The 24,221-nt window shown below is 36.2% G+C and overlaps 5 protein-coding genes across 5 annotated transcripts; 2 read left to right on the forward strand and 3 right to left on the reverse strand.

Annotated features, from left to right (window-relative positions):
- The first annotated feature begins 2,348 nt into the window (after positions 1–2,348).
- Positions 2,349–9,496, forward strand: LOC6040181 (L-threonine 3-dehydrogenase, mitochondrial). The gene is made up of 3 exons (XM_001849580.2): positions 2,349–2,917; positions 8,407–8,931; positions 8,989–9,496. Exons 1-3 carry the CDS (start codon positions 2,761–2,763, stop codon positions 9,399–9,401), a joined length of 1,095 nt encoding a protein of 364 aa, XP_001849632.1. The 5' UTR covers positions 2,349–2,760; the 3' UTR covers positions 9,402–9,496.
- LOC6040180 lies at positions 9,431–10,614 on the reverse strand. The gene is made up of 3 exons (XM_001849579.2): positions 10,173–10,614; positions 9,843–10,115; positions 9,431–9,787 (listed from the first exon to the last, which is right to left on the reverse strand). Exons 1-3 carry the CDS (start codon positions 10,383–10,385, stop codon positions 9,506–9,508), a joined length of 768 nt encoding a protein of 255 aa, XP_001849631.2. The 5' UTR covers positions 10,386–10,614; the 3' UTR covers positions 9,431–9,505.
- A 1,222-nt stretch (positions 10,615–11,836) lies between these two features.
- Positions 11,837–13,074, reverse strand: LOC6040179 (caspase). The gene is made up of 2 exons (XM_001849578.2): positions 12,910–13,074; positions 11,837–12,857 (listed from the first exon to the last, which is right to left on the reverse strand). Exons 1-2 carry the CDS (start codon positions 12,966–12,968, stop codon positions 12,020–12,022), a joined length of 897 nt encoding a protein of 298 aa, XP_001849630.2. The 5' UTR covers positions 12,969–13,074; the 3' UTR covers positions 11,837–12,019.
- Positions 13,075–17,727: 4,653 nt separating this feature from the next.
- On the reverse strand, positions 17,728–18,817 carry LOC6040178 (caspase-1). The gene is made up of 2 exons (XM_038257003.1): positions 18,739–18,817; positions 17,728–18,565 (listed from the first exon to the last, which is right to left on the reverse strand). Exons 1-2 carry the CDS (start codon positions 18,789–18,791, stop codon positions 17,728–17,730), a joined length of 891 nt encoding a protein of 296 aa, XP_038112931.1. The 5' UTR covers positions 18,792–18,817.
- Positions 18,818–19,464: 647 nt separating this feature from the next.
- LOC6040177 (caspase) lies at positions 19,465–20,458 on the forward strand. Its single transcript, XM_001849576.2, has 2 exons — positions 19,465–19,537; positions 19,597–20,458. Exons 1-2 carry the CDS (start codon positions 19,491–19,493, stop codon positions 20,432–20,434), a joined length of 885 nt encoding a protein of 294 aa, XP_001849628.2. The 5' UTR covers positions 19,465–19,490; the 3' UTR covers positions 20,435–20,458.
- The last annotated feature ends 3,763 nt before the right edge of the window (positions 20,459–24,221 follow it).

A 24,221-nucleotide genomic window follows, 5' to 3' on the forward strand; every position in this document is an offset into this window, starting at 1 on the left:
AACAACCATTGAAATTTGATTTTTTTTATAAAAAAATAATATCAAGGTATTTTATTGCAATCTTCAAAAACAATAATTAAACAATTGAGCATGAGCATGAGCATGAGAGACCACCCATGGTTGTCCTTCTCCGTTGCTGAACAGAACCGTAATATCGTTTCAGCACTACTGATCATAGGCTTCGACGATCTAGTGGTGTTTCCCTTATCAACAGCATGTATGAATGCGCTGAAAAGATAAAACACCATGATTTCCAGAACAAGATCAGTTGCGAATAGGTAACAGTCATTGGCCACCAACGGCGCCCGCCATGTCAGTTTGTAGATCTCGATTTTAAGGGACGGGAATGTTAGTTAGCGCAGGTTGCTACTAGGGCAGCTGATTTACTCTGTGCTTACACCCCACAAGCGCCAGGAACCTGAAAAATTGGTTAGTAGGATAGGGTGTTTGGTCAGGATTCATCATAGAAGATGATGATGCGACCCAAAATCATAGTGTTTGTTGAAAGGTATTATATTTTATTCTCAAGGCAAACACTCGGTTGCTGCGGATGAGACATTTCCCGTTTAACTGTTGTTAAATTTTTAATGAAATGGTTTAATCTTAGACAGCCGGCTGTGGAAAGATAAAACCAAATAATATTTATTTATAAAATGAGGTGTTAAACGCAATGCTGCAATGATAGCGTAGTCTGATTTGTAATTATATAATCATTTAGTTCATGAATTTGTTACGGAATAGACGCGACGAACTCAATCATCAAGTGCCTTCCTATCTTCTTTCTGTTAGCTAGATAAGGTATTGATTTTCGTTTCCTCTCGAGCTACGATGCTATGGAGAGGGCTTAACACACAAACAACCGACGTCGAGCCCTCCGAGCTACGGAGCTATGGGAAGGTCTTTTCAACACAAAAAAGACTCGCGCACCACACGACGTTCTTGATGAATCAAAATAATTTTGCTACGCGATAAACCTAACGAACTCGGATCGTTTTTATCGAAAACTATATCACAATTCACGACAAAAATGCGAAACAAAAGGCACACACAAAAAAAAATCACTTTTCTCTCCGAATATTTTTTACGACCACGCACTCCCTTTGCCAATTATGCACTCTCTTCAAAAACAATAATTAAACAATTGTAAACAAACAAAAATTAAATAAGTCAAACTTATGGGAAATTAGACGAGCTGTCCGGTAAAAATATTTACGAGACCGAAAAACCAAGTCTGTCATATAGAAATTGCCAAAAACCACCAAAAAACCCGTTTTTTCAACATTTTCATTTTTAAAACCGCTGTATCTTCCCAAGGATTGGACATAGGACAATGGTCAATATGGAGACTTTTATGTAAAATTGTCTGGATAATTGATTCCCACTACCGATTTTCAAAAACTTTGACGTTTAGACCACCTTTAAAAAAAAACAGTTTTAGTAAATGATTTTTGTATTTTTTAGGATGGACATACCATCCTGCATTTTTCGTCAGTCTTTTGGTTATATTTTAGGCTATTTCCTCAAAAAATTTTAACGAAAAAAAAATCGTGATATCACCCTGAAATTTAAGTTTCAGGCTTAAAAATCCAAAAATCTCATAGATGTGGTGTGTATTTTTGTTTCAGTGTATTTTTTTTTTCAGAAAGCCCGTCCAATTTTCTACAAGTTTGTCTTTGACCACTTTTTGATACGACGCAACGGCTTCGGAAACAGTAATTTTTAAATTGCAAAATACAAAAATATTTAAATACCTTACGCCCTTCTCAAATGTTATTTTCGAGTACTATAGACTCCATATACACAAAAATGGCTTATATAGGCCTAGGATAACATGTCTACTAAGTTTCATTGAAATCGGTAAGGGTCGGGTACAAAAGTACTAGAAAAATTCCTGATTTGAGCTGGAATTGCTCTTTAAAAGAACCCAATCATAAAAAAAAATTAAAAAAAGTGTTTACTTTTTCAACTTTTATCAAATATTAGTTCCGGCCCGCAATTGCTTCAGAAAAATCAGATTTGGCCCGCAGGGCCAAAAGATTGGGCATCCCTGAGGTAGGTACTTAGGCATATTTAGGTTGAAACTAGTTTCCTGAAAAAAATACCTTGGTGAGGACATTAATCAGAAATTTCGATTCGTATTCTTTTTTTATTTATTTAAAAATTAATTTCTTCAAAATAGCAATGAATTTAAAATGATTGATTTTTTTAAGATATGAAAATGTTTTATTAAAAATTTACTTCACAATCAACCCACCGCTTTCAGAACATTTATCATCGCGCAGCGAAATTTCGATCAAACTTGGCGAAATTGGTTGAGCGCGCGCTCGCGCACGATACCCAAACCTGAACTGCTCCTGCTGAAACCAGTGGTTGATTAGCGCTTGAACTGGACGGTCCAGCAGACATTCTCCTCGCCAGAGCAAAACTGGACGGAGGTCCTTCAATCTTGAACTCTCCTCCTCTCTGGCGCGCGTGATTTTAGCCTTCCTCGGGGTGTGCTATTTTTAACCGGAAAAACTCTACGGCTTCCCGCGACACATCTGGTGAAACCCCTCCCCTCAACAATCCCCTAATTTTGGGAGTGCCAATCACTTGTCAATCGATATCTCTGCGCGGGGGGAGATCTTGCTGACCGCGGAAAAACTCGCCGCGCGAAAATTATCAGTTAGAAGTTCGCGAGTTGGCTGATCGGTCGGACGGACTAGCGCGTGTACCTTAAGGTGTTTGTCTAGAAGTGGAGTTTAGTGAAAAGTACAAAAAATGATCCTGAAGAAGCTGCTGACCGGAAGTGGGAGTGTCGTCGGGTTGGTGCGACAACTCGGTGGCGTCACGACGACGACGACGGTTGTGAAGACCAGCCAACAGCAGCGATTCTTTTCCATCGGGAAGAAAAGCAGTCCCAAGATATTGATCACAGGTGAGTTTGATATATGGGTCACTAGCGTGTCCCAAAAAAACACGAAGTCGAGGAATTCAATGTGCTCAGTTCTCAAATGATAGAAAATCATGTAAGAAACAACTCTCTCATACATGAAAACTTTCGGAAAAATCGTTTACCACGTTCCCTGGGCATTTTTTTGAAAAAAGTCAGTTTTTTCGACAATTTCACAAAATCTGCTTAGAAAAAATGGAAAATTTTAAAATTTCAAATAGCTTTTACCATTAAATGATGGTCTGTGGTCCAATAAACAAGTTAATGTATCGATTTGGCCTTTTAAAACCTTGTTTTTACTTTCCCGGTAGCTTTTATGTCGAAAAATACGAGTTTTTGCTTTACTTTTTTTCAATCTTTTCCCTCGGTATTGAACACAAAAATTTCCTCATATGTGAGAATACATGCATCTTGTAGGAAATTTTCCGCTGAAGATTTTCGTCTAAGCAACTTTGAAGTTTCATCAACTCTATGCTGAGATATTCCAGTTTTTGTGAAGAAAGAATATTGAATATTTGAAAATGTTGATACACTCAAACCCCGATGGTTTGACACCAACTGTTTTCAAACGAACGGGGTCACTTTTTAGTTTGACACTCCTTTTACACGGAGTTCACACACACTACCAAACGTTTGTTTTGATAGTGTGAGTGAGCGCCGTGTAAAAAGTGACAGTTCGTCACTTTTTAGTTTGACTTTGTCAAACCAACGGGGTACAAACTAAAAAGTGTCAAACGAAAAAGTGACCAACCACCGGGGGTTGAGTTACCTCCTTGCCCTGATATACAGTGTAAACTAACAGGATATCGTTTCAATAAAATTACAATTACAATTAATCAACATTGGCATACAATATTAAGGATAATTTAAGCCTAATTTGAAGTGCGGCTGTATCGCATCTGTTTTTTAACATGATTGGTTCATCCTTCAATACTAAGGGCCACCTGGTGTTGTTTTCTCATGGCACACTACGTGCTAAATCAATGAATTACTTTTAGCAAATAACTCATATTTAGAGCATTTAGCATTTAAACCAATCGATGCACGTTTGCTGTGTTTCCATGGATACAAATAAACAAATAACAAATATAAGGTTCAATTGTACGCATTTCCGTGATCTGAACCACAACGTAACGTTTACACTCCCTTCTTATAACTCCTGTTGATAAATCCGATGTTCAGGTAAATTATAAATATCACTAATATTTGGAATTTATTCTATAGGGATCCATCCATTAATCACGTAGACATTGTTTTTAAATCTCAGCTTCCTCCCCTTCTCATGGTCAATTGTCCATAAAAAAAACTTTTTTGGATGGAGCGTGGACAATTGCCAACCCCGTACAATCGAACCATATATTTCGATGCCTCTGTGCTCTTGTACTAAGCTTACTGGTTTTCTTATCTAGATAGCATATGAGAGCACAGATGCATCGATTTGTTATTTGTTTATTTGTATCCATGAAAACACAGCAAACGTGCATCGATTGGTTTAAATGCAAAATGCTCAAAATATGAGTTATTTGCTAAAAGTAATTCATTGATTTAGCACGTAGTGTGCCATGAGAAAACAACACCAGGTGGCCCTTAGTATTGAAGGATGAACCAATCATGTTTAAAAACAGATGCGATACAGCCGCACTTCAAATTAGGCTTAAATTATCCTTAATATTGTATGCCAATGATGATTAATATCAACATTTTCAAATATTCAATATTCTTTCTTCACAAAAACTGGAATATCTCAGCTCAGAGTTGATGAAACTTCAAAGTTGCTTAGACGAAAATCTTCAGCGGAAAATTTCCTACAAGATGCATGTATTCTCACATATGAGGAAATTTTTGTGTTCAATACCGAGGGAAAAGATTGAAAAAAAGTAAAGCAAAAACTCTTATTTTTCGACATAAAAGCTACCGGGAAAGTGAAAACAAGGTTTTAAAAGGCCAAATCGATACATTAACTTGTTTATTGGACCACAGACCATCATTTAATGGTATAAGCTATTTGAAATTTTAAAATTTTCCATTTTTTCCAAGCAGATTTTGTGAAATTGTCGAAAAAACTGACTTTTTTCAAAAAAATGCCCAGGGAACGTGGTAAACAATTTTTCCGAAAGTTTTTATGTATGAGAGAGTTGTTTCTAACATGATTTTCTATCATTTGAGAACTGAGCACATTGAATTCCTCGACTTCGTGTTTTTTTGGGACACGCTAATGGGTCACGTGCGAGGTTCCCCAGGGAACAGTGACCTCGTTGTGGTGCGTTGTCAATGGAGTAACGTAACAGTCGTGCTAGGGTTATAAAAATGTAGAGAGTTATTAAAAGTTAAAACAGTCCAGCCAATCTTGAGTTATTGGATGGCTTTGAAGTTTTATAGCCAGTGAAGGTCTACGAGTCTATTTGGCGTCCCCAGCGCTGATGTAATTTAATTTATTTCAATTGAGAATGATTCTCGAGCGCACCATGCTTGCCAGAGGGATGTGGTTGAACTGTCACTGAAGTGTTGTTTCTAAGCAATAGTGTATACGAGAATATGTATGCAAATTGCCGATCTTGACCGCGTGGAAGGCACGACAGACCTTAGAACTGGATACTTGTCGGGGAGGAAGACTGGGACTAGATTGTTGTTGCTAGCCTTCAATTCACTGAAAGATTTATTAGATTGGAATTGAGGAGTAGTTATCTGTTATGTTTTAGGAAGTGATCGAGCTGATATTTTTTTGAATACTTTCAGGGTTACAAAAATGGTTTTTCTTGACAAACATATTATTTTGCCAAAAAACATGAACTAGATCTGCTGAGAACATTTTATGCTTTCGTTGATAGGCAATAACTTAAATAAAAATATCCCAAAAACACAAAAAAAAATATTTGAAATACCTTTTCAGCTGTAAATAAGAGTAAACTATTGAATAAAGGTTTAGCTTGCCTTACTTTGAGATTATTCTTGAAATCCTTTTGAATGTAATGCAACAAGAATAATTAAAGTTGCAATTCCAATAACCAAAACATTTTTTTCAAAATAAATGATAAAAAAATGTGTTTAATCCCAAAAGAATATAAAATGGAATAAAAACTAAGTTGCTTCATTTTTAACATAACGCATACTAGAAAATATGAAATCTAGAAAAAAATTCAGAAAAAGGTTGTGAAAAGTTTTCTTCAAATCGGTCATTTAACACAATAGCCTGTAAAAAATATGCTATGTTTGTAGAAAGTTGTGCGAAATTTAATCAGGATTAATTAGAATTTGGTCTACATTTTTATAAAAATTGTTGAAAAAACATTCAAAACATTTGTTATTATTTTTTATTGCTTAATTTTACTTCAACTATGGGAAAATGTTGACCATCTTTTATCAAGGATCATTATTTTGGTCATGAAATGTGGACTTTATACCAAAACTTTTTTTTTTTAGTGAAAATTTGTATAGCTGATTTTTTTATTATTTATATACCCCCCTAAGGAATCCAACAATTTGTTTGAAAATTTCGTAAGTGCCATAATCAATTTTTTATTATAATTTGTAATTATTTGTAGAAATATGGGAAAAATTTGACCAATTTTGCCAAGAACATTATTTTGCCCATGAAATGTGGTCTTTGTACCATATGTATTTTCAAAAGTGAAAAATTTGAAAGTTGTTTTTTTTTTAATTTTTGAAATTGAAATGTTCTTTTGATTATTGGTGTATCAATAATTATAAATATCCAAAAATTTGATCAAAATGATGTGTATTACGAAATATTTTTTCATCGCTAGAACTTTCAGAGTAATTCCACCTCAAATCAAGATTTTTCTTTGGTACTTCTGTATCCAAAAATTTGATCGAAAATCAATGTTGTGCATAAGAATTTTTTTTTATCGCTATAACTTTCAGAGTAATTTCAGCTCAAATCTGGTACTTCTCTACTCGACCCTCTCCGATTTCAATGAAACTTTGTAGAAATGTTATCCTAGGCTTATAAAAGCAATTTTTGTGTATATTTAGCCAATACTACTCGAAAATGACATTTTAGAAGGGCGTGATTTATTTAAATATTTTTGTTTTTTTTTGAATTTGAAAATTACTGTATCTTGCAGCCGTTCCATCGTTTCAAAAAGTGGTCAAAGGAAAACTTTCAGGAAATTGGACGAGCTTTCTAAAAGAAAATACACTGAAAGAAAAATACATGCCACTTCCATGAGATTTTTCAATTTTTAAGTTTTAAAGTTAAATTTTAAGGTGAAGTAACGATTTTTTTTTTCGTTCAAAACTTTTGAGGGAATAGTCCAAGAAGTTTCAAAAAGACTCACAAAAAATGGAGGATGGTATGTCTCTCCTAAAAAAAAAAACAAAAATCATATATTATAACTGTTTTTTTGAAATTTGGTCTAAACGTCAAAATTTTGATAAAAACGATAGTGGGAATCGATTCTCCAGACAATTTTACATAAAAGTCTTCATATTGACCATTGCCCAATGCCTATCCTTGTGAAGATATAGCGGTTTTAAAAGTAAAAATGTTGAAAAAATAACTTTGTTGGTGGTTTTTGGCAATTTCTATAAGACGGACTTGATTTTTCAGTCTAGACAATATTTTTATCGGAGAGCTCGTAAAATTTCCCATAAGTTTGCCTTATAGTTTCAAACATTTTGGTTATTTGCTCTCTTGGATATTTTGCCAGGTATCCGTTTAATTTTTCATTTATTGCTATTAATAAGAAATCAATATCAAAATCAACTATTTACAAGCACAAACAACATATCTCACAAATACGAAATTGAGTTATCTGGAATATTTTTTCTCTGTTGCCGAATTTTCTTGTAATAAATTTTGAAAACAGAATGAGTTATTTTTCGAAATAATCTCGGTTATTATTTTGTGTTATTATAACAGCTAACAAGTTTCGACCTCCTAACAATAACAGAACTTGATTGTATTATTCAAAATTTCTTTAAATATATTTAAATACTATAGTTGAAGGGGGATCAAGTTACTCATAATGTTTTGAAAATGCCGGTTTAAAATATTTTTTTAAGACGCTTGACATAACTCAAAGAAACATCTTGATCAAATATCCTGATCAGCGAACTTAAATGTTTGAACTTTCAACTCAAAAAAATCAAAGTTTGGTGATAAACTTAGAGAGCTTTGCGCCATAAAAAAATGGGATTAAGTCTCCCCACCCTCCTCTACATTCTATAAGTAATTTTTAATGACGTTCTATGCTTGATTGTCCTACCCACACCATGTGACTTTTGAGAATAATGCGTAGAAGTGAATGTGAATTTCCATATTTGGAGCCTAACATTTCAAAAGGGCACATAACTTTTGTAAACAATAGTGTATCCCTTTCACTCAAATGAGAGTGTACATAAAGTGTGAAAGGGACACTCTTGGTTAAAGAAGTAATGTGCCCTAATGAAATGGCAAGCACGATTTGTATATATTTTTAACAATTTTAATACACTTTCTCTGTCTTCAAAAGGTGGACTCGGCCAGCTGGGGACCGAGTGCGCGAAGCTGCTGCGCGGCACCTACGGCGAGGACAGCGTCATCCTGTCCGACATCATCAAACCGAGCGAGGAGATCGTCAACAGCGGGCCGTACATCTTTGCCGATATTTTAGACTTTAAGGGCCTGCAGAAGATCGTGGTCGATCACCGGGTCGACTGGATCATCCACTTTTCCGCCCTGTTGAGTGCCATCGGCGAGCAGAACGTCCCGCTGGCCGTGCGCGTCAACATCGAGGGGCTGCACAACGTGATCGAGCTGGCCAAGCAGTACAAACTGAGGGTGTTCGTGCCGAGTACGATCGGAGCGTTCGGGCCTGACAGCCCGCGCAATCCGACGCCAAATGTGACCATTCAGCGCCCGCGGACGATTTACGGAGTGTCGAAGGTGCACGCAGAGTTGATTGGGGAGTACTATCACCATAAGTTCGGGCTGGACTTTCGCTGTTTGCGGTTTCCGGGAGTCATCTCGAGCGATCCGCCGGGCGGTGGCACCACTGGTAAGATTTTTTGAGATTCAGTGAGAATTGCAGTTTATGAGAGGTCTTTTCTTGTAGACTACGCCGTGGCGATCTTCTTCGAGGCGCTCAAATCGGGCAAATACGAGTGCTACCTCAAGCCGGACACGCGGCTGCCGATGATGTACATTGACGACTGTTTGCGGTCGCTGCACGAGTTCATGACCGCGCCGGAGGAGAAGCTAGAGCGCCGGGTGTACAACGTGACGGCCATGTCCTTTACGCCGGAGGAGCTGGTCAACGAGCTGGCGAAGCATATTCCAGAGATCCACGTGAGCTACCGGCCCGACTCGCGCCAGGCCATCGCCGACTCGTGGCCACAGGTCTTTGACGACCAGGACGCGCGCCGTGACTGGGGCTGGCAGCATCAGTACGACTTGGAGAAGCTCGTCAGCCTGATGGTCAAAGATGTGCGGGAAAATTACGTGAACAAGGGACTAAGCAATGTTTGAAGTTGGAATTACCCGTACACACACGCATGTTCATCCCATTCAACTTTATTACTTGTATGCAATCTTGAATAAAAGTGCTCTTTCGAAATATTCCACGAATCGTTTCATGGCTTGCTTTGCTTACGCGCATGGGCTGATTTAAGCCAATTCTCGCACTTGTTTTTCGATTCCTCAATCTGGTTCCACGGAACTTCATCCCGGGTCAGCCAATCGAAGCGCCGATCGTCGTACAGATTGTAGTAATTGTTGGACATCGGAAAACCATTCTCCACCGAAACGGCGTCCAACATGCGCCACACACCAGAGAGTGAATCGTTGTCCGGACCGGCGAAAGATTCCTCCGAGGCAGCTCGCCGGGGACGACGCTCCTTCTTCTTTTGGGCTTCCTGGAATAATACAAACTTTTATATTTATTTCCCAAATTACCAGATCCAGCCATACCTTCCGCTTCTTCTCTTCCACGTGGTACGTCAAATCACACTGCTTCAGCAAATCATCAATAAATTCACGAAACTTTGGGCTAAACTGCCCGGGGTCGTGCATCAGCATTAGCTCGTCCTCAGTAGAATCTCGCTCACCCTCGTCTACGATAAAAGGAGGCTCCTCTTCCTCCTGCCCGTCCCTCCTCTCGGCCATCATTTCGTCGTAAACCTTGCGAAACTCCGGCGTGAATTGGTTCAGCAGAATCTCGTCTCCTTCATCGTCACCTGGTTTCTGAATATCACAAAATATTTCCTACAATTGTTTTTCAACAAAGAACTCCCAACAAACCTTCGTCCTCTGGTCCAGCAAAATGTAAGATTCGTCCAGGTCGGAAAACGGTTCCGACAGGGCGCTGTACTCGGACCCGTGCTCGTCCTGGCTGCCGCCGCACCCGAGTTTGGGCATTTCCGACTCCGACAGTGGGCGCAGAATGTCCAAAATGTTGTCGGAGAAGCGCTTCCGGATGAGGGGATCTTCGCTGGTGTTTTCGTAACCGTCCATTACGAAGTTAATTTAATTCAAAAGAAAATAGCTTGCAAGTGAATCAAATTCTAGAACTTCCGACTTGGGCGGGTGTTGGATCGATACTGGAACAATGCTTGGTTTACTTGGTATCCAGGAAGGGAAAACACGTGGTAAACTTGACATTGGTGGAGTGCGGCGTGCTCCAGTTATTTCGGTGACTATAACGACCGTTATTCAACGTGGGCTGATATTTTTTTGTGCGATCTCTAAATATGATATGTTATTTTTAAACATATTTTTTTTTTCAGAAAAAGATAATTTTAAAATCTGTAAAAAACTAAATTTTCCGTATATTTATTTTTGTCTGAATAGTCTCAACTACAACTTTGCCAAAGACACCAAATCGATCAGTAAATTCCTTCAAAAGATACAAATTTTCGAATAATTACGAACAATTTTTGTATGGAGAGCCAAATAAAATAAAATCAAATTAGATCCATTTCAGGAACTCGGGAAGAATTGCTCTTATGAAATAACTTAAAAATAGTGCTCATTTAACAAAAAAGTTGATGAATCCTGCTGACATTTTTGCTGCAAATAGTTTTTATGTTGAAAAATTATCTTATTAATTGTATGATTTGCATTGGCCAGTATCAATGACAATGATTACAATCTGGGTGATGAATAAAGAGAATGCGCAACGTGATTTTCGAATGATCCCCATCTATAAAGTAGGAGGATGTTCAAACACAAGCATGACTTTTTTCTTAAATGAGCTGTTTTATAATCAGTAGTATGTGTTTTATTTTGTCTAGTTTTTAACATTTTTTGCTGAAAAATTGTGTGTGTTTTCAAGTTTTGATCGGTTAGAAGAGGTTTTTCATTTTTACGGGGGACGAAGAACTACGGCGAGAGTGTCATTCTGCGATGTCGCAGATGAATTTCCTGGCTGCTGACTATATCTCGTCCTCAACTTTCTTAAGATTTCTCGACTTCAACTTCAGGTCCTCAAAAGCCACATATTTTTCATTCTTGCTAACAAAACTTTTAAATGATCGATAACACTTTTGGCGAACAGTAAATTGGTTCGACTTTGACCGTTCAAAATTGAGGCCGTTTTGCGAACCACTATTCAGCACCCAGATTACAATATATGTAAAATTGTAATAAAAAGAATATTCATATTGAATAATTTGGTCAATTTGAATTTGATCAAAAACGAAGATTGATCATTGATATAATGTCATATATATGTCACCATCGACATACAAATTTGACAACATTCCATATCGTCTGCCAAATCTTCTTATCAGGTCACTTCAACACAACAACCAATAAGTAAACAACGCAGTTATCTGTTTGGCAGGAGTAGTGCCATACATAAGTCACAAGCTGTTGACTGCCGTAATCAATTGAATCATGCATTTGTTTTGTTTATTGTTCACGGGTTTTCTTTAGATTTTGTAATTGAACTAATAATTTTTGAATACCTTCATAATCATTTTAATGGTTACTTTTCGTCCAAACAAACTGACAGTGATAATCATCTCGTACTCACTCACTCGTGTATTGAACGAATACTACAAAGCTGTTATCAATCGCCTATCACACCTTCCATGTGTTCGTCCACATGTTGAATCACTTCAGGTGAAAGCTTCCTTATCTATCCTTTATTCTATTGCAGTCACTACTTTGCTTTTTGTTTTCTTTGTGAAGTAAAAGGTTTTTGTCAACATCGACACCAGGCAAGGCATCTGCTTCATGGCGTCCATTTTCTCATTATTGGGCACGAACGATTGATACTCGAAGGCCGTCCGCCGGGCCACTCCGGTCAACAGTGTCAACAGGTCACGAATCCGCCCGTTCTCCTTGAACTCCCTGCACATCGACTGTATGAACCACGAGCCTTGTTTGGGGTTACGCCACGAGTAGTGCCCATCGTACGTGGAGTACATCACCAGAAGATCCGCCATCGCCGGAATCGAGTACGACACTTGCTCCTTCTTTGAGTCCACCATGTCTTTGGGTCCGTCCGTCTTGAGCGTAACTCCTTCATCAAACTCCTCTCCGCGACAAGCTTGGATGAAGAACATCTTGGGCTTCCCAATCAACGAAGGGCAGGCGTTCCCGACAAAGTTCTTCCACAGCGCGTCCACGTTGTACTTGCTGTCCCTGGCGTACAGAACTCCCTCCTCGCCGTGAGACATAACAACCACCACGAGGCAGTCGCTGTCCGAATGGTCCTCTAGAGACCACTTCTTCAGCGTCTCCAGCACCTCCTTCCGACTCAAATCTTCGTACACGTGCACGTTAAAGTCCAACTCGTACAACGCGGTGCAAATGTCATCCCGATCCTTGTCGGTTCCGTTCCGCTTGGCCATCGCCGTAAAGTTCATGTGGCTAAACACCAACGCCTGGCCGCGGCGTCCATTCGTCGTATCGTAGTACTCCTCCAGAGTAGGCCGTGAGACGGGCTTCTCTTTGGCGGCAGGTCGAGTTGAGTTTGATCTGAAAACACACAATCCAGTAGGCTGGTCTTTCTTGCTTCATAGCATCTTACTTGCTCCCAAATCCCAAAACATCCAATTCATCCGCACTCTTGGATCCGTCAGTGTCCATTGCGACTTCCTTGCTTCAATCCGATCTGATTTTCACCTCAATCAATTCAATACTGAATTTCCAGCGTTCAAACGCGTTACCTCGGCGGAGAAAGAAATCGAAACTGAGACCAACTGATAAGCCGCTGGTGCACGGTTAAGCGTGATATCGCGTTTATCGCGCATCAAGTTCAAAGATAACGAACGCAGTTAGATGTGTACACGGTGTACAACAAACTTCACGTCACATCGAATTCAAAGTATGATGACGCATACGCAAATGTATGCGATAAACTCTTGTCGGAATATGCTTCAAATGCACTTAATATTTTAAATATCGTGCGTCATGGAAAGCTGAAAGGGTTTGAAAACGAAATAATATGATATTCAGTTGCTATTTTAGGTCCGATAATGTTAGGCTGAACGGGGAAGAATGTGTGGGCAAAGTAGATTTCGCAGAAATGATCTCATTACTCGGAATAGCATGGAACTCATAATTCCTGGAACTTATTAAGAACAAAAGGGCGATAATTCTCCTTCAGTTTTGTGACTCTAACGTATAGCCTGACATAAGCCAACAAAAATAGGAAAAAATAGGGTCTGTACATTTGCCCATTTGTGAGAAAGCATAAATAAAGTGGTCTCGAAACGGGTTTGTATGGGAAATAAGGGCGGTGTTACATACAACTTTAAGAAAAAAGTTGTTGCACAATACTCACTTAGAAGTTAATTGGTAACAAGTTTAAACGTAACCACATGCAGGGCTCTGGAAACCAATGAGTCACTATCAAAATCCTTTGAAACAAAAATCCTTATTTGATTATCCAAAGTTGCCGACCTACGGATATTAGAATTTCAGACTATCGAGATTTTGAATAACTCAGTCTTGACTATGGCGTCCAATTTTCCTGAATTCCCGGGATATTTTTGAAATGAAAAAAAAAAAAAAAAAAAACATTTTGCAATACATGTGTAAAGTTGTGATGCTTTAAATCATAGAATTAGTCGATTGCCATTAATTGTTTATAACTAAACTGAAATCTTAAAAGGGACGTTTATTTTTAGAATGGAAATCTAAATGTACATTGTTGTGCTTGGAACCGAAAAACAAAGCAATTTTATATCCGGTAAATTTTAAATTTTAGATAAGTTTAGATTTTTTTTTCTTTTGTATAACACTCATTTTTCAAATAACTTTTTATAAATAGGGACAGTTGATTTGGCAACATTGATTAGGAAATCGATGTACTTTTTTTTTGTTCTTTACCTGTTTAACAGAAATCAATCAAAAATATCAACACATTTTTTCACATTTTTTCAAATATGGATTCAACAGCTGTCTGAATTCGATACATTTATACAGCAATTCCCCACGAAAACAGCATGGAAAAAAACAAAAGTGCTCGGATCGGGCTCAAAATTTTTCTGGTGGTTCCCTGGCCGAAATAATTAGACCCATATTCTTTTGTTTGGCCATTAGGGTGACCTACGGCGTATTAGGATGGTCTGAAAAATGGCGATTTTCGTCGATTTTCGCAAAAACCACTTTTTTTGAAAAATCATAACTCCTCGCCATTTTAACCGATTTCAATTGTCTTATACGCAAATGAAAGGTGATAAGTTGGCCTTTCAAAGAAGTTTCAAAAATGTAGCCTAACATATGAAAAGGTCGAATGAAACTTTAAAATGCCGTTTTGACGGTGTCTGGACCAAAGAGCCTATGTCTGGAAATATTTTTATCGGATTCCCCGGCCATTTTTACATAACATACCAAAAAATGGGAGGAGTTCATTAACAGGATTCCGAGATATGAGTTTTTGAAAATAAAATCCGTGTTTTTTGACGCGCCGCGCGCAAAAACCGGAGAATGACGAAATTGGCAAAAAATCAACTTTTTTCACTAAAACGGCGATAACTTTAAAATTTCAGCGATGATCTATAGATGTTATGGTACCAAAATTTTTGTATTTAAAAGACGCAACTTTTGGTACCCAGACATGTATAGGTCATCGCTGAAATTTTAAAGTTATCGCAGTTTTAGTGCAAAAAGTTGATTTTTTGCCGATTTCGTCATTTTCCGGTTTTTGCGCGCGGCGCGTCGAAAAATACGGATTTTATTTCCAAAAATCATATCTCAGAATCCTGTTGATGAACTCCTCCCATTTTTTAGTATGTTATGTAAAAATGTCCGGGGAATCCGATAAAAATAAACTTCTTAATATTTTTCTTTGAAAGGCCAACTTATCACCTTTCATTTGCGTATAAGACAATTGAAATCGGTTGAAATGGCGAGGAGTAATGATTTTTCGAAAAAAGTGGTTTTTGCGAAAATCGACGAAAATTGCCATTTTTCAGACCACCCTAACACGGCGTAGGTCACCCTAATGGCCAAACAAAAAAATACGGGTCTAATTATTTCGGCCAGGGAACCCTCAGAAAAATTTTGAGCCCGATCCGAGCACTTTTGTTTTTTTCCATGCTGTTTTCGTGGGGAATTGCTGTATATGAACATTTACTTCGAACTTTAAAAAAAATATAAATATAATTAAGCATATCAATCAATGCAACAAATCTCTATGAACCAAGATGTAAAATTGTTATTTCGATAAATAAAATGAATTGAATAAAAATAAAAATTATCAATCTCTTAAAAATATAAAAAAGTACACAAAAATGTTCAAATTGCTAGGCTTTGGCGCTGTATACAAAGGTAAAAAATGTTTGATAATAATTCATGGGTAATTCTCCGCCAACTCACACAGCGGTTTTCCCGACACCTCTTCGGTTTGCTTGAAACTTTGTCCTAGAGGGTACCTTTTATCCCAGATCAAGAATCCTAGGACCGTTTTAAGATATCTCGTGACGGAGGGGCGGTACGACCCCTTTCATTTTTGAACATGCGAAAAAGAGGTGTTTTTTCAATAATTTGCAGCCTAAAATTTGATGAGATAGAAATTTGGTGTCAAAGGGTTTTTTATGGATATGAGTCCGTGCACCGAAAAATATGCACACGATTATCTCCGGACTGGCTGAACCGATTTGGACCGTTTTGTTCTCATTCGATCCGTCTTGGGATCCCACAAGACCCTAGTTGATATTATGAAGTTTAGAAAAGTACTTCAAAAGTTATGCTAAAAGTTTGAAAGAGGCTAGAGTTTGAAATATTGTAAAAAGGGTGGTTTCTGCAAGAAAACCCGTCATGCTATACATTGTTTGAATGGTATTTGAAAGACCTTTCAACGCGTCCAAAAGATTGAAGATCTGACAACCCCATCAAAAGTTATGAGCACTTAAGTGTTATTTATACTCTTTTTTGTCCTTTCCTCTAACTATCCCACATCTATTAGCTATTTCGAAGGTTATTTTTGCATTTTTTTTCCTTCTCTGCACAGAAAAAAATAATGTAAATTTGGAAGCTGTAATTTTGGAAGGTTGAATATTACCTCTTTTATGATGTAATTTTACCTCAATTTAGACTGAAAAAGTGACATTACACCAGAAAAGTGGTAAAATTACACATTTTCAGAGGTAAAATTACACCTTTTTTCTGACATAAAAGATGTACCCCTTCCCAGATGTAATATTACCATGATTTTTTTTCTGTGTGTCCAATTCGTTCTCCTTAGTAAGAGTAAACTCTCTCCCCTTTAAGAACAAATCAGCTGTTGAAAGGTAGTCCATATCTCAGCTCAGGATAACAACTGCACCAATGTATTTGTTAAAGCAACCAAATAAATGAAATGAAATGAAATACACTTTTTTGAGGCCGGATTTAAAATATTTTGATGAACAAGTTGTCCGGACCTATCATGCGACCCATCGTTGGATAGGTAATCAACAAGCCCAAAAGAATGAACATCTGACAAGCCTATCAAAAGTTATAAGTACTTTAGAGTTTTTAATACACTTTTTTTGAGGCCGATTCTCAGATATTTTGATAAAAATAAGTATTATTTATACATTTTTTTGAGGTTGTGTGGTATATTCACTTTATGAATGCGAGGAAGGCACCAACCACCTAAAGGTGGATTAAGCAACGTTTTTCATATAAAAAATGGACTTGCGAGCCTTCACCCCGAATTTGGTCAATTTGGTCCATCCCATCTCGAGATATCGTGGCACCCGTAAATCAACTCGGTGTTCAGAGAAAAACGCTCACAAAGTTTGACAGATCGCTTTGCGCATGGCCAAACTTCAAACTTAAATCGTCTCTTTCTCAGTTTAATCATGACATACCTTCATAAAACTGTCAGGAGTGATTGAAAATCATATTTTTATGTCTGTAATACGAATTCAATAAATTGTCTGTAATATGAATTTTGAAATTTGGTACATGGTTGTCACCCCTTAATTAGTTTGTAACAGCTCCGCTGTTTTCACAACAAGTTCTGAATTACCGAAAATATTATTTATTTTTGTTAAATTTCAGGAAAAAGGGAAAAAATATAAAATTTTCCGGGATTTGGGAATTTCCGGTTTTGGAAAAATGGACGCACAAGTCTGGACTGTAATGTAACACAATAATAAAACACAGTTCTACAATTTTTATTTATTTATTTCATAAATTTTGAACGAAACTGTATGTTAGTTAGATAATAGAGTGTTACCCAGTATACAAATCGAATTCGTGTTCAGAACTCAAATTGAACTGACTGTTCAAGAGAAATTTTAGTTTAGCTTAAAGATAGGTTTATTGAGAGAAAAAATAGAATGTTTTTTTGTGTTGTTTTTTTTTCAATTTTTTTAAGTTCTCAAGCACAGTGGAGTGTAGATCTCAACATTTATTCTTTCAAAGAATTACGATCGTCTAAAATGTTATCTTTTTTGATAAAGTATAAAGATTTGGTAAGCATAGAAATCATACAGGGCATTTGAACTGGCTTGTTATTAGACCCGGACAATGTATATCCATAGATTGTTCTCCGAATAACGTTCGTTAAAAGTGTCAGCAGTTCACAACTTGCATCATATTCTTTAAGCTCCTTACAAAGCGACTGGATTAAACAAGATCCAGTCAGGTCATCCTCCCATGTATTTGGACCATTGTCCATGATCAATAAATCCGCCCACGTTGGAATAAAAAATGGTGGTTTTTGATGCTCACTAGCCATACAGTCTTTCAATTTAAGTGAAGAGTCCTTGACATCGTTATATTTTTTCCCTTCTAACACCCACCCTTGAATAAAGAATATTTTTGGTTTTCCTATAAGCGAAGGACACGCATTCCCGACAAAGTTTTTCCACAGTGTATCCACTTCATATTTTCCATCTTTGGCATAGACGAATCCGTTTCCACCGTAGGTCATGATGACCACTACCAGACAGTCATTGTCTATGTGGTGTTTTGCTTGGGACCACTCCTTCAAAGTTTTCTGCACTTCCTCCTTATTCAGGTCATTGTTCACTTTTACATTAAAAGACAGATTCTTCAATGCATCACATATGTCGTCACGATCTTTTTCTGTAGCAACTCGTTTTGGCATTTTCAACTCTTTCTGAAACTCCATATTACAGAATATCAACGCTAGCCCTCGATACTTATGGTTTGTGTTGTAATTCTCCTCCACAGTAGGTCGAGACTTGGGAGTTATGTTAGCCGATGGCATCGATGAGTTTGGTCTGAAAGCAGATAAAAAAATACTTTGTTTTTTTTTTTGCTACTTAGGCATATAAAGCGTGATCGTGTTGTAATATCATAACCAACACCGCGAAAAAGGCCATTTCTGCCAATAAAAGCGATAGCCCTATGTTATAAACAATTCTTTTAGTATGATCTATCACCGTAATCTTACATGTACTCCATTAATCCTAGAACATCCACTTCGTTTGTCAATCCTTTGTCCATCGCAACTTTTGGGATAACTCGATCCGATGCTAACTAGAATCAAATTGGTACTGATTTTTTTTTATTCCAAGGGTTTGCTTTTTCCGGGCGAAGAAGAAATTAAAAAAAAAATATAAACTTGATAATATACGCACTAGGGTGCCAAAAAAATACACACGCTTAGACTAAGAAGTTTTACAGCGAAAATTTTGTTTGGGGGCATGATGATTTACAACAAAGTTTGTCAAATTTTTCATTCAAATTATTTCCGGATTGGGTCCATAAATGTACCGTTTTGTAAAAAAGAAGCCAATAACATTTATCCATATTTTTAGTCACCCTAATACGCACACATTTAAAGTTCAGTAAAAATTTCAATTCGGTCGGATGTTTATCAAATCTAAAGAAACTTTTGAAATGGGCGGACCGGTAACAATTTTACAAAACTGCTCGAAGTGTTAAACAATAGCTGGCCTCCCCAGCAAACTTTCAACACTACGAGTTTTCTTAAATATTTACCGGTTGTCTCGGAATTAACAAAATAGTTCCAGCTGTCAAAATGTTTATGCGCCCAGAAATGTTGCTCATTAACAATTCTTCGGAAATGTGACTCATAATGTGACTGCTTTTCGAAATGCTTAAAAGATGTGTGGAAAAACGGAACAACTCAGTTTGTGCTTGAATCAAATAAAAAGCAGTTCGGAATTAACCAAGGCAGCCATGGACAACGGATCGCAGTGTGCCAACATGCTGGATGGGTGTATCAAGTAAGATTCATAGAAGGAATAACGAGCTGGTTGCTGGTTTCATTGAAGCTTTTTTGTAGATCAACAATGTCCAAACAAGTTGCAACTGAAAATCCTGAGTATTCCTCTTCTGCAAATCTCTACGATACAACGAATGATTATCGGGGACTTGCGTTGGTGTTTAATCATGAAAACTTTGAGACGGAAAAAAAGCGAGATGGCACCAATGAAGATCGGGATAACTTGAAAGATCTACTGAGTAGTCTTAAATTTGATGTGCACATATATGATGACTTGGACAAGAAGGAAGTGCTGAAAACACTGAAGATATGGTCTGAAGAAAAATACTCGGACTGTGACTGCCTAGTAGTGGTTGTGATGACTCATGGTGATCCACATAATTTGTACGCTAAAGATTCATGCTACCCAGTGGAATCTCTTTGGGTAAACTTTATCGGGAACAGGTGCCCCTCGCTGATTGGGAAGCCCAAGATGTTTTTTATACAAGCGTGTCGAGGAAAAGCTCTTGACCAAGGAGTGGTGTTCGATCCTGAAAGACAAAACGACAAAAAGGATTGTAAAACATACGAAGGTTCGAATTCGAGCCCGCCAATGGCTGATTTATTGGTGATGTATTCGACATATGAAGGGCACTGCTCGTGGCGTAATCCCAAAAATGGCGGGGTGTTTATCCAGACGCTATGCAGTGAGCTGAAGGCGAACGGGAATAAACGTGAGCTTTTGACGCTTCTAACTGGTGTGTCTAGAAGAACGGCATATGAATTTCAGTCATATGTTCCAGATGATGAGAAGTACAACGCCAAGAAGCAAATGCCGTGCCTGGTTTCGACTCTGACTAAGAGCTTTTACTTTACTGATAAGACAACTAGCAAGAAATTTGAGCTGAAAAAGTTTTGACTCTGTAAAGATGCTGAAGAACATTTAAACAACAATAAAGATTAATTTAATTCCAGAACTAAATTTGAGGTTTGCTAACCGATTCGAGGAGGAGGGAGGGTTGGATGGACCTAAGGTTGTACGTTAAGATTAAAATTTTCAGAAAATTATTACAAAAAATCGCAATTTCCATTAATTCCCAATTCCTATAAGCAATTTTCTACCAAAACTGGAAATGGATTTTAGTTGTTTTTTTTTTCATTTGGCTCAAACTTTGTGGGGGCCTTCCCTATGACCAAAGAAAAATTGTCAAATTTTTAATTAGCTTTTTTCACAAAAACTCCAAAATACAAACTCCAATTACATAATACATATTTTTAGATTTTCGACATTTTGATATATTTTAGGGGACAAAAATCCGCAACTTTTGAGCCATAGAGAAGTATGGTCAAAAAATCTGCCGCCGAGTTATTATTTTTTGAAAAAAAACTGTGATTTTTGGAGAAAAAAATAAATCTTACACAACTTTTTTTAACTAATTAAACAAGACAAACATTTCATAAGGGCGTATTATTGATTGTTTGGCCTTTTTGAAATGTTAGTGTTGATTAAAAAAAATTGATTTCGAAAAGATCGGCAAATTTTTTTTATATTTTAACATTGAAAATCGGACCATTAGTTGTTGAGATATCGACATTAGAAAATGGTGGGTTGTTTGGGTGACACTTAGAAAACTTTAATTTTCATGTTTCTTTTTCTTTAAGCCGCTGTATCTCAGCAATCAGAGGTCCAATCTTCAATGTCTCTTAGACAGTTTCATAGCAAATTTTTTGAACTTTTCGAAACAAATATTATCAGAAATGGTCACTCATGGTAACTATTTTTCAAATTCGAAAAACTGCAAATATTTCGCTAAAATCAAACTTTCGGTGGCTATATCTTCAAAAAATCTGTAAAGTACTTTTCGAATGCAAATTCAATTTTACATAAAAAATTGAGGTCAAATTTTTGTTTTGCTATAATATTTCGATTTTTTCCAAAAATCACTTTTTTCAAAAAAACATAACTCGGCGGCAGATAATTTTCCCTATAAATCAAAAGTTGCGGTTTTTGTCCCCTAAAACATATAAAAAAATCTCAAAAATTAAAAAATCTCGAAAATATAAAAATATTTTTTTTTGGGAAATTGAGTTTTTGTGAAAAAAATGTAATAATCGGCAATTTTTTTTCCGTATGCCTATTTTTTTTCTCAATAGTCCTCAACAACACCAACAACTTTGCCCAAGACTCACTCAAAAGTTAAAGCTGTTTAAATATTTACGTACCATTTTTGTATGAACAACTGCCAAAATTGTATGGAGACTAGTATGGGTGAACCAATGACACAAAATAGCTTCTTTGGTCATTGGGAAGGCTTAGTGATTTTTCACGCTTGAAAATTGCCGATTCCTCGGAGACCTCACTTTCAAAACATCAAATTCACGCAAATTTCGCGGAATGTGAATAATGTTAAAATAACTGTAAAAATCTTGAGTTTAAATCACAGAAACGAAAAGTTTTTTTTTTTTAAGTTTCCACCTGGTTTATGGATGAGCTCTATATATTTTTTGAAACAAATGTAGGGTATGCGTTTTCTCATTAACTGGACTGCTTTTTTTTTAGATATTCGACTAGTAAAGCTAAAAAGTTTTCGCTGATTTGCTTCTGACTTATCATTTGACATTTTATTAAATTTCAAATCCAAGCAACATTAAACAATCTTGTTCAGTCAAAGTGAGTCAAATTGTTTGAATATCCAATTTTTTTAAGTTTTTATCTCACTTATCGAAAAATTAATTTAAAATCAACAGGAAAAATATTGTAATTTGCAATGAAATCGAAATTTTCAATTCAAAATGAGAACAAAAAAGAATATTTTTTACATTCACGGGAATCATCCACCCAAATAATCAAATATTGTTAAAAATTAAATAGGACTCAGGAAAAAAATGTTTTTAAAAGGTTATTTTAATGATAAAAATACTTTTCATTTTATTTTGAATAAAACAAAGCTGGATAATTTGAATTTCTATTGAAACAATACCTTTCAAAGAAAATAGCAGCAAAATGTGAATAACAACGAATGAAAATATTACTAAATATAGTTAGTTTCTTAGAAAAAAACTGAACAATTCTTCAAAAACTAATAAAATTTACTAAAATAGTCTTATTTATTATTTTGTTATTTAAAAAAAATTGTATGAGAAAATTGATAATTCAAGCCGTACACGAAATCGTCAAAAATCACCAACCCTATATAGTTAATTAAACCAGGGTATTGATTTGCTTAACTACACTGTAATTCAAGAGATTATTTTCATTCTTATTTGAGTTTGAAAAATTATTTTGAGAAATATCGTTAAGTTTCAAACAAACAAGCAATTTTACGGGATTTCGGGGAAAAAGTCAAATTTCACGGATTTCACGCTGTCCGCGAAATCGTGAAATTTCACTAACCCTAGTCATAGGGAAGGCCCCCACAAAGTTTGAGCCTAATAAAAAAATACAAAAAATAAAAATGGTCGATTTCGTAGAGAATTGCTCACATGAGCAATTCTCTCAGATTTCGGTCATTCGATTTTTTTTATTTTTTAATCCGGCTGAAACTTTTTTGGTGCCTTCGGTATGCCCAAAGAAGCCATTTTGCATCATTAGTTTGTCCATATAATTTTCCATGCAAATTTGGCAGCTGGCCATACAAAAATGATGTACGAAAATTCAAAAATCTGTATCTCTTGAAGGAATTTTTTGATCGATTTGGTGTCTTCGGTAAAGTTGTACGTATGGATATGGACTACACTGAAAAAAAATTATGCACGGTAAAAAAATTTTTGGTGATTTTTTATTTAACTTTTTGTCACTAAAACTTGATTTGCAAAAAAACACTATTTTTATTTTTTTTTATTTTTTTGATATGTTTAAGAGGACATCAAATGCCAACTTGGGGCCAAACATTCAATATTACGCCTTTTTAAAATGTTAGTCTTGGTTTGAAAATTTTGAAAATATTTTTTTCGAAAAGATCGGAAAATTTCACGAATGTTTCATATTTTAACATTGAAAATCGGAACATTAGTTGTTGAGATATCGACAATAGAAAATGGTGTGTTGTTTGGGTGGTACTTAGAAAACATCAATTTTCCTGTTTTTAAACCTTTGTATGGCAATATCTCAGCAACTTAGGGTCGTATCAACAAAATTCAAAAATGCAAAATATAGAGAATTTTCTCAGCTTTTCAAAAATATTTGTTTTAATAGTGGGCAAACATGTGCACTAATTTAAAAAAATGAAAAACTTCGACTATTTTCAAAAAAGTCACCTAAAAATGGGTTTAACTTGAAAACGGTGCACTCTATCAAAATTTTACTGAAGTACTTTTTGATTGCAAATTTAATTTTACATCGAAAAATGAAGCTGAAAAATTTTGGCGACCAATTTTTCGATTTTTTGAAAAAATCAATATTAATTCAAAAATTCATAACTCGCTCAAAGTTTTTTTGCACAACCTGGAAATTTCTGAAAAGTTGGCATTTGATGTCCTCTAAAACATATCAAAAAAAAAAAAAAAAAAAGATAAAAATAGTGTTTTTTTTGCAAATTTTTAGTTTTAGTGACAAAAAATTTTTTTTACCGTGTATCATTTTTTTCAGTGTAGTCCATATCCATACCTACAACTTTGCCGAAGACACCAAATCGATCAAAAAATTCCTTCAAAAGATACAGATTTTTGAATTTTCATACATCATTTTTGTATGGCCAGCTGCCAAA

This window comes from Culex quinquefasciatus, chromosome 2 (genome assembly GCF_015732765.1).
Source record: "Culex quinquefasciatus strain JHB chromosome 2, VPISU_Cqui_1.0_pri_paternal, whole genome shotgun sequence".
NCBI lineage: Eukaryota > Metazoa > Arthropoda > Insecta > Diptera > Culicidae > Culex > Culex quinquefasciatus.